The sequence below is a fragment of the Sycon ciliatum genome, chromosome 13 (assembly GCF_964019385.1).
Source record: "Sycon ciliatum chromosome 13, ocSycCili1.1, whole genome shotgun sequence".
In the NCBI taxonomy this organism is placed as follows: Eukaryota; Metazoa; Porifera; class Calcarea; order Leucosolenida; family Sycettidae; genus Sycon; species Sycon ciliatum.
Window position 1 is genome coordinate 11,117,341 of NC_088655.1, and position 10,299 is coordinate 11,127,639.

The 10,299-nt window shown below is 44.4% G+C and overlaps 1 protein-coding gene across 1 annotated transcript; it reads right to left on the minus strand.

The window, feature by feature from the left end:
- Positions 1-2,559: 2,559 nt before the first annotated feature.
- LOC135829417 (uncharacterized) lies at positions 2,560-7,882 on the minus strand. The gene is made up of 5 exons (XM_065341828.1): positions 7,616-7,882; positions 6,337-6,495; positions 4,968-5,108; positions 3,890-4,099; positions 2,560-3,343 (listed from the first exon to the last, which is right to left on the minus strand). Exons 1-4 carry the CDS (start codon positions 7,686-7,688, stop codon positions 3,894-3,896), a joined length of 579 nt encoding a protein of 192 aa, XP_065197900.1. The 5' UTR covers positions 7,689-7,882; the 3' UTR covers positions 2,560-3,343; positions 3,890-3,893.
- Positions 7,883-10,299: the final 2,417 nt, after the last annotated feature.

Below are 10,299 nucleotides of genomic sequence, written 5' to 3' on the forward strand. Positions count from 1 at the left end.
TGTGGAAGTCGGCACTTGTTGCGGAGTGCATGGCCCACATTTCACGGCCATCCGTGCCTCTCTTTCCTGCAGCACTACGGAATATACTCTGTGGTTTTCACGCCACCATTTCGCTCTCCTTGACGCAGTCATCCATACAGCTTCTAAGTTACGAAATGCTCTACAGAAAAGAGCCTAACAGACGGTCTCTGCTTGAAGCATCGGGCTTTACTTGTGATTCAAACACGTTGAGCCAATCCAAACGCACTTGCTCTGGTTTACAAGAACGGAGGACAGGAAAAGTTTTGACTCTAGGTCTACGTGAGCTGTGGCCGTGCGCGTCTAGGCTACATGTATCTGGTCAAGGCGTTGCTGTGGACTCGTGGATGTGTTCCTATGGTTAGCAAGTGGTCTGCAGTGTGCAGTCAGTGATGCTGATCTTACAAATCAGTTACATGTACATGCACAAGTGCATGCGGGGAGCCTGTAGCCGCCGCACTGTGAAAAATGGGCAGAGAACATGACAATTTTATAGACAGTCATGCATTATACATGTACACGAGACAGATAGAATGGCAAATATAGAGAAAGACTACCTGTATTATGAATGGCGCTATCTTTGAAGTTGAGTAGGGTCCGGCGGGTTCTGCCCGCAGAAAAAATGGAAGAATTCGGTACTTTTTTCTGGTACGTTTCATGCATGTTTGGTATGTGGATAAAAAAATGGAGCAGAATTTGAGCAATTTTCCGCCATAAGGTTTGTATGGTTCTGCCAATTTCACTGCTTTTCGAGCAGAATCTGCCACCTTATTATGTACATATACAATGCAGGGGAGGATTTCAGTGAGTGCATCTGTATACGCGGGAGCTGTTTGTGTGTGTGTGTGTGTGTGTGTGTGCGGAGTCGCTGCCGCTGATTGTTCCGATCTGGCAGTTGGCAATGAAAGGGTTGAAGCTGTTACCTCCTTCCCCTATCTTGGATCTGTTATAACTCCGGATTCGCGAGCTCATGCCGATGTCCAGAGCCGCCTTGCGAAGGGTGCCAGGGCCTTTGGCTGTCTTCGGCGGATTTTACATGATCAGAGCCTGAACCTGCCTACTCGACGGCATGTATGTGGTATGTGTTCTCACCACGGTTTTGTATGGCTCGGAGTGTTGGACCCCATTGAAGTCGGACTTGGACAAGCTGGACAGGTTCCATCACGCCAACCTACGGTCAATCCTTTGCATTTCGCGCGGCCGCCAGTGGGAGCAGCACATTACATCGGAGCAACTACGCACACAGTGGGGTGACCCTACTCCACTGTCGTGCATGGTACAGCGAAGACGCTTGGAGTGGCTTGGGCACCTAGCTCGGCTTGATAACAATCGGTTACCCAAGCAGTTGCTCTTCGCTCATCTTCCACGAACCCGCCCGTTTTGCGGCCCCCGACATCGCTGGAAGGACGTTGTCCAGGCTGATCTGACTGTGGCCGGTGTGCACAATTGGTTCCAATCAGCCAATGATCGCGGAGAGTGGCGTGACATAGTGTCGGCAGCAGCGGGGGTGAAGGAGCCTGCCCCGAAGACGATTGTGTGCCACGTTTGCGGCCGCCTGTTTCGTCGGCGCGCCGACATGGCCTGGCACAAGTGCACAGCAGTCCGACAGCTCCCCGTATCACAGCAGCCTGGGTCGGTGCAGTGTCCTGCCTGCAGTAGATGGCTCCGGAGCAGGGGTGGGCTTGCAGTGCATAAGTGCCTAGGGAGTGGCAATTGTGACGACCGACCGCCTTTTGATGCTCCTCCTGTTGCCGAGGTCCCGGTGTGTACTGCCTGCCAGCGTACTTTCAAGTCTACTGCTGGCCTCAAGCGCCATCGCTGTGGACCCCGCCGGAAGCGCCCTACAGTGACTGATCGCCAGCACTTTGAACATCATTGCCGAGTCTGTAGTCAACGTCAGTTTCGGAGGCGACAGGACCTGGAGCGCCATTTGAAGCACTGCCTACCTCTCCCCTAACCTCTCTGACAGTACCTCCCTTTGGGGAGCGGCGTGGCCATTTCTGGCAGCTGTCAATAGTAGTAGTAGTAGTGTGTGCGTGCGTGTATGTGTGTGTATGTATGTGTGTGTGTGTATGTGTGTAGGGCGTGTGTAGTAAGATGGTGTTTGTTTGTTGTTGCTGATGGTTTGTATTTTACTTCGCAAGGCCAAACGGGCAATTTGTTTGTTTGTTTGGTTGTCTACTTTATTTGAATTCGCTAATCCAAACAAGCACAAATGCTCAATGACAAGGCAGCGAATATGGTATTGTTTTACAGGGGAGATGAGTTGGGGAGAAATTAATGAGGAAGAAGAGAGAATGGTAGATATCTCAATGATATCTCAATGGAGAGCGAAGCGTTATCAAACCTACATGTACAAGTAAGCCAACGAATGACAGTTCTGTAACCTGCCTAATACGACTCTTAAAACTATACAGTCAAATCTACATATACATGTACATGTACGTATGGACTTGTGTACATGTACATGTATTTGCATGCTTAGATAAGATATTTGATGAAAGTCTTTTTTTCGACTTGCAAAGAAAAGGACGAGCGGAATCGCCTTGTGTAACGACTTTATTTCCTTCTAGGAACAAGCAAATCATGGAAGCCAACTAAGGCTGTGATGGACAATCAATAAACAATGGGCTGAGTACATGTACAACAGAAAGTACATGTACATGTACATGTATGTGGAGAAACAAAAATGGTGGATAATGATTTACGCCAAACTAGCTTTCGCACAACGCTCATCAGGAAGAAACCGCTAAACTGAAGAAAAAATTAATGCGGCGGGGGCTATGGAAATGAAATTCAAAAGTGAGAAATGATACACGCAACAAGGCGAGTAGCAGTGGAGGGAGTGAATTTTCATGTATGTGTACAAGAGAGTTAAATTGGCAGAATTATGGAGAGTCTGGGGCTTGAACAGCGGCGGGTAGACGAAAAACGCTTACACTGTGCGATAATTCAACGGAGGAGGTAGAAAGGAATTCAAAGATAGCATCCCTGAAAATCATACAGGAGGGCAGCCTTGACTGCGACTGGTTAACTAAAGTAGAAAGGAAAATTGTGCTAGAGTATCAATGGCACAGTGGTTGTAGTCGAATGCTCAGTGCACTATTCGAATGACATGTACGTGTACGTGTATGGGTAAAGGTGTTGTATTAATTAAAAGTCGTGTGTGATTGATAGAGTGGGAAACAGAGAAGTGTGTGCAGGAGTACAACAGGGCACACCATGCTTTAGACTTGTGTTTAATAGTTACTCGGTTATCACGGAAGCACGAACCATTGCAAATAGTCAGGTGTTCCGGTGAGCAGTATCCTGTCCTGTGAAAGTTCTGTGAAAGATAAAGAGATTGTATAATAAAACAAATAATCACAATCTATTACAATATGTAAACAAACGTGTCGGAGGCAGCAGTTTTAATATACATGTAGCTACAAGAAGGTCTATTTGTACTGTAAGCATTGCTTAAAATGTCGAAATGTCCAAAGTACATGTATGTGTGTAAAGTATTCTAATATGTTTCCGAAAAAGAAGGATTTCGAGGCAAAAACAGCAGAGACTGGCCTGCAGTGAGCGGAATAGACCTAACTTTCCACCACTCCACAACTGAGAGTACAAAATGTTCATGCGTGTGGCCACGTACATGTATATCACGTGTACATGTAAACAAAGTCGGTAGCGGCCACTATTAGTGTTACTATAGATTTCGCAGCACCGCGAATCGCCTTGCTGCAGCCCCGCAATGTTGCCTGATAGCCCTGGGAGAAACTTCAATCATAAATTTTGATATGAAACAGTGTTGTCGATTAGGCTACAGTGCCGTTTTCTTGGATAACCCCGGGGAAAGCTTCAATCCGTACTTTAACATTGCTCTTACGCGATTAGGCTGAAGCAGCTTTCGCGGAATGATGTACATGCGCCAGCAAGGCTGCCGCGAAGGCCGGAACCAGCGTGATCCATGCGATGATGAAACTGGCACCATAACTTGCTTTAACGTTCAGACCCACGCTGGGGCGAGCCATTTGAAGATTGGCATCCTGGTTGATGAAGGCGACGAAGCTGAGTGCGGCAATGGAAATCGCGATACCTGAGTAAATAACCAGAGAGATACCAATACACAATGAAGAATGGCAGGAGGACATACATGTACATTCCAATTTTGTTGGCACCATTCCTAAGATCCGTAGATATGTCCTGAAATGAAAATGCTGTTTGCTGTTGATCGCTTGAAGCGTGAAACTCGAATTAAAAACACATTCGTCATCCTCTTATTCTCGTTCAATAAACCATGTAATCATTAGCACCTTTTGTACAAGAAGAAATGTTATGCTTGTATGATAGTTCTACATGGAAAAGAAAAATTAACCTTCTGAGGAAGACAGTGCAAATATCTTCCAGGATCCAGACGGAGTGGAGTTGGGTGTTAGAATGATTGACTGCAAACTGGCCTTGGGTATGAAGTGGTGGATAATGGCATCACAGGACTCCGGAATTCATGCATAATATGTGGATTCGCTTATCCTAATGCAGAACGAACTTGCAAACTAACAACGATGTGACTATGTTTGCTTGAGCATATGCACCTGTATATTAGATAGTACTTCTTTCAATATAATCCAGAGTACGTCACTACATTCGGTTCTAGTACTGCTTGGTCTCTGCCTCTTTCTATCTATCCGTGTATCTATCTCTCTCTTGCTCTATCTCTATCTCTCCTTCCCTGTCACTTTTTCTCTTTCTGTCTCTTCTTCTCTGTCTCTCTCTCTCTCTCTGTCTCTCTCTGTCTCGCTCTCTTTCTCTCTCTATCTATCTATGTCCCTCTCTCAAGTATCTCTCTATCTCTTGCGCTCTCTATGTCTCTGTGTCTCTGAATCGCAGTCGATGTCTCTGTATCTGTCTCTGTCTCTCTTTCTCTGTCTACCTCCCTGTTTGGACATTTATCTCTCCATACGTACCAGATACAGCGAAGAAGATGTTAGGCAGTCGCAGGAGTCCGACCTTTGTGCTGTCATACTCAATAACCAAGGTGCTGATCAAGGCTATACCTGTGAATATTGTGGCTATAAGGGAGAAGGACTGAGCCGAACGGAGGCTGGCTGAATTCAGAAATAGAAAAAATCAGACATACTCAATTATGTATTTGATACTCGGATATTGAACCAATGATATTATGTAGAAAGGATAGGGACATATGGAATGTCTCAATACTCTGTCAGTTTTGTGCCTATTAGATGCACTTTCTGACTGTCCTGTATATAGAATATAGTTACTATGGCGGACACTTAAACTTTAAAAAATTAATTAAGTGTCCTAACTACATGAACCTGTAGACTGTAGTCATATACATGTACAGTTGCGCTCACTGAAATCCGACCCAAAGTGCAAAGTTGGCGCCCTGGACCAGTTCCGATTACATCATTGTTTGTGTGCGCGTGTTTGTCCAGCCGCAGTCGTTCCACTTCCAGGGCGTCAAGGGCAGCGGAAGTTGAGGGCGCCAGCTTTGCACGATGGGTCGGATTTCAGTGAGCGCAATTGTACATATACGTGCACAATGTACAAATGTAAAACAAGCAGATTCTATGATGATCAACAGTGTGCTCGATGCCCAAAGGCACATCTACATGTATTTTCAACCGAGAGAAGAGGATGAAGATGTCGTTGTTCGTCCATATCTCACGCACGAGGCGGTCATCAGCCAACAGCAATGGGAAAGATCTGGATGAGTCGCAACGAAATGGTCAACTCTTCTTCTTGTTGTACATCCACCTGTTACACTACATCATACATGTACGTTGCATACAAGTAGTCAATGGTTCCATTGACGATGTGCTGTAACTTGTTTAAACACGTTACAGCACAATACGAGTGGGTATTCTGTACATGTATGTTTAAGTGCAATATACGGCAATCAACTAAACAGATCCTGCCCGTGTTTATCACGCAAACATCTGGCTATGGGGTCCTTTCCGCAACAGGAGTTACGCAAACTAGAAGTGCGCCACACAAAGAGGCGTGAGATCTATAGATATGAAAATGAGACCAAAGCGTCGCATAGAATTCATGTTCTCGTTTTAGGGATTGCCAAGCCAAAACATTTTGATTGTTTGTCCTCAACAAATTTGCTATTTCGTAAATTCTTGTACTTATGCATTCTCCGCAAAGCTGAGCCTAAATCGAGGGAGTCTCCGTCAACAACTTATGATGAAGAGGAAACTGAGGAGACAATTGAAACAGATAGAGCAGCGCGGAGTGGTAGCAAATTAGCACAGAACTATCATCATGCAGTATTCGCAAGAGAACTTCCATGTCGAGGTGCTCGCTTACCGGGAAACTTTGGTGTCGTGATCACGAATGATGTGCATCTAGTTTGCTTGGATGCTCCTCCCAATTTCAGCTCTTGACATTCTCGCCAAATTCCGGTGTTGTGCTTTCTGCTATTTCCAAATCTGTCAGTCAGGGTCTCCTCGTACCACTTTGGTACAGCTGTGTGGGGAAACATACAACATGCACTCAGTAAGCTAAAACTAATTGGCAAAGCATAACGCGTATGCGATGTGTGAAGTGAAGAGAAATATGGGCACCAGAAATCAATGTTACTCCTATCAGATACATTTTACAAAGTGTTTGAAGTGCTTGCTGGAAATATATTGATCAATACCCTTATGAGGGCAGTACTTCCCACATTGTACGGATGGGCATGTGCAGTGGCCTTGTCACGAATCATCTGAGCAATATCACCGTTAATGTTCTTTGTGCGTCTGTAACTTTAACCCTTCCCATCATGAAAGTGAGATTGTGGGCGGGGAGAGGAGGGAGGTACTTACAAATTGGCTACAACTAATCCGTTCTTCACACGAGATTCAAAACGCTTTCCAATGTTTAATAATAGGTCATATACATTCTGCGAAAGCTGGTTTTGAATTCTACTTGGGTTGAATGACAAGTCTGGCAAAAGAGGTCAGGACAAAACATGTTTACCGTAGGATCCTATTTATAAGGCCCATGGCTATAAAACAACACGATGCCATTGTTAGACGTAATGTTGTAAGTAGAATTGAACTGGAATGGAGCAGTTTCTGCGCCTCGGACGTGGCCAGACCAGTAGTGATCATGACTTTCTCTCGCGATAATGAAGCACCTTGTTGAAGGAGAAATCTCACCAGGACTTTATATTACGCGATGGTCCGATATTACATTTACATTCGGGGGAAGAAACACACGCCTCAGTATTGTTTTGAAATCCTGGGTTAACGGAAAAACGCAGTGCAACTAAATTGTTTTGACAAGGACATTTCCAACGTAATGCCCACATACGAAACACTCTCTACTCTGTTTACGTACATTGTACATGTACAAAAAGTGGGACCTCCGAAACTTTCCTTTTTCCTAAACCAGCCATTTGCCAGGTTCCTGTTTGGGCTACGCACTCCTAGATGCACGGTTTGAGGTATTCGACGGCAGTAGGGTAATATTGATAACGTCTCTACATTCAAGCGATCATATACATGTACATGTACATGTACGTCGCCACAACCTACCGATTATAAAAAATGAATTGCAACGAGGTAATAATACATATAGGTGATAAATTCTGGAAACTCACCATGAACAGTAATCAGGAGGGCAAGCGTCACCACCGCCGACAGTATAAGGGGAAAAACAACATTGTTGGCCATCCTTCTTCGTGCAAAGAAAATATCAGAGTCTGAAAAGCTTAGCAATTGCCTGCACAACAAAAATATACTTGCTGAAAGATGCAATGGAGGAGTAGTACTAGTAGTTTTGGAAGACCCTTTCCTCCCTTTTATAGGGAAAGGACACAAGAAGACTTTGGCAAAGGGCTAGATCTTCATCACTATCGAACTTGGTAGACGGGTCTGGACCAGGTTCTACTTTGCGGGGACACTTTGGGAAAAGTGAAGGAATGATAACTGGGGATTTTTTGTGGAAAACTACTTACGGTCGCCAGTGCCAGGACTGTTCGTACGTGTATATTCAATATACATGTGAATGTACTATGCAGTGGTAAACCAATCCGCCTGATGTAGCGCTCCATGAATCATTGAATGCCTTAGACCGTTGGTAGATTTCTGATATTCACCCAATCCACATGTACATGTATCATGTCAATGTATACCGTTCCTTTGTTTGTGTATACCGTTCCACAGCCACATATCTACATGTATATGTACATGTACATTGTACCTGTGTTATGCAGTAGCGTCTTCTATTGCCACATGCCGCTACGGCCGCTCGGTTATGGATATTATACAGTCATGTACATGTATGTACGTACGTACTTGAACATGTACTTGACTGTACATAATGATGTACTCTTTGTGGAGAGCCTAGGGGCATGAATGCGCAAAGCCAGGGTGTTGGTAGAACACATGTACAGGTACATGTATGGTACATGTACATATGTATGTACCATCCCGCCGTGCGTATATTGGTACGTAACGTTTTTGTTCACAGAAGTGTGCCTTCCTTCAGTGGATTGTACCTGCTGTACCTGCTGTACCTGTAATATACTAGTGCACTGTATACAGCATCAGTACAGGAATCAACATAATGCCGTCATGTCACGAGGTTTCACAAGTACATGACTGTCAAAAAATGTACAGTCACGTACATGTATGAGGAGTCAGGACTCAGGAGATGCTGATTCAGTACTGAACTGACATGGCATTATTTGCAACAAAAAATTACATTGAAACAAGACAGGTACATGTACATGTACCTCGACCCGGGTCGACGTCGAGGAAGCGCAGCTGGTTCGAAACAGTGTGCTCAGTGCGCACAATAATCAATAGGCTGAGCAGTACACACATACATGTACAAAGTCATGTACATGCACACGGGATGTGTAGCTGTAACATACATGTACATGTACATGTACATGTACATGAGTCTTTGGCATTCAAATGCTGCCGGCGGGGGCGGGGATGCTGTCTGATGATCACTGAAATGCGTGAAACTACATGTACATGTATTTTAGAGTTATTTGAAGTAATAATTATTATTAGTTAGAGCTACACAGCCTTTCACCTCCGTTGTATTTGTACCGGTTTTCATAATTAATTTATAGAGTCTGATGTTCTCAATTACTTCCTTTGACAACAGTTACATGTACTGATGTAGATTATGTAGCATGGCTCAGTATCGTTTTGCTTTTTCGGAGATTGTTCATGGTTTTCCTTCTCGTTAGACAACAGCTTGTGCATTTCCCTGCATTGATACGTCTACGTCATTGTATGGAAATGTACATGTATTTTAGTTTTTGCGCTTAGTCTACACTATACATGTACTTGTACATGTATATCCGGACAGCTAGCTGTTTTGGCATTGTACGTCGTAAGGTCTCGTCAGTGTACATGTAGCTGATAGTCGCTGGCCGACCCAATCCCAACGAGGATTACACGTGCTGAACAACAAAGCTTTGTTTTGAGCGGCTCTACGAATCTAGGTCATATACTATAGTTAAACATTCGTGAAGCAGACTGTGCATTCCGCATCTGCTAGTGCTAGTACATGTACATGTGTGTGAATGTGTTTGCAAATTGTTATTCTACATGTACGTGTACGTGTACATGTACATGTACACGTACATGTACATGTACATGTATAACTTTCTACTTGTGACTTCAAGCTGTGAGGGATGCACATCTTATCATGTTGTTTGATGCATCAACCTCTGAGTTACAACCACAAAGCCTTTCTGTTCACTTTTTGACTGTTTGATGAAGAGATTGGTGCGACTTCGACGACTTCAGTTTGACTTTAAAAGAAAATGAAAGTACACACGCACATGTAGATATTATTGTCCGTTTTATTTCACAGCAGTCCTTGCCTAGTCTAAGATTTCCGTCCAGGGTGCCCAAGGTATACTACAGAATGAGTTGGGAGTCGAGATCAAAGTCCTGTACTCACACTGCGGAGGAATTTGGGAAATGAATGAACGCTGTCTGCACCATAAAATGAAATAGATTTGAGGCCAGTACGGGTGTGTAAATGACATTGGAAGGACTAAGATAGTTTGTTTACAAATGCGTCATCCTGGCTCCCAAAGGTGCAAACAATTCGCAACAAATCAGCAATCATTTGTTGACAAAATTAATGCGTCATCCTGGCTCCCAAAGGTGCAAACAATTCGCAACAAGTCAGCATGGTCGGGATTTTGGTCACAAATCCAAAGCCCAGCATGCACCCGTACATTATGTCATGTACATGTAGTGTCGTGGACATGGAAATCCGGTCGCACGTCTAGCGGCCCAACGCCCAAGCCGT

Bases quoted from the DNA above. Each gene is read 5' to 3' on its own strand.
- LOC135829417 (XM_065341828.1), bottom strand. From the start codon at position 7,688: ATGGCCAACAATGTTGTTTTTCCCCTTATACTGTCGGCGGTGGTGACG. The intron at 5,109-6,336 runs GTAAGCGAGCAC...TTCTGAATTCAG, and splicing joins CACGACACCAAAGTTTCCCG to CCAGCCTCCGTTCGGCTCAG. The intron at 4,100-4,967 runs GTACGTATGGAG...TTATTTACTCAG, and splicing joins CATCTTCTTCGCTGTATCTG to GTATCGCGATTTCCATTGCC.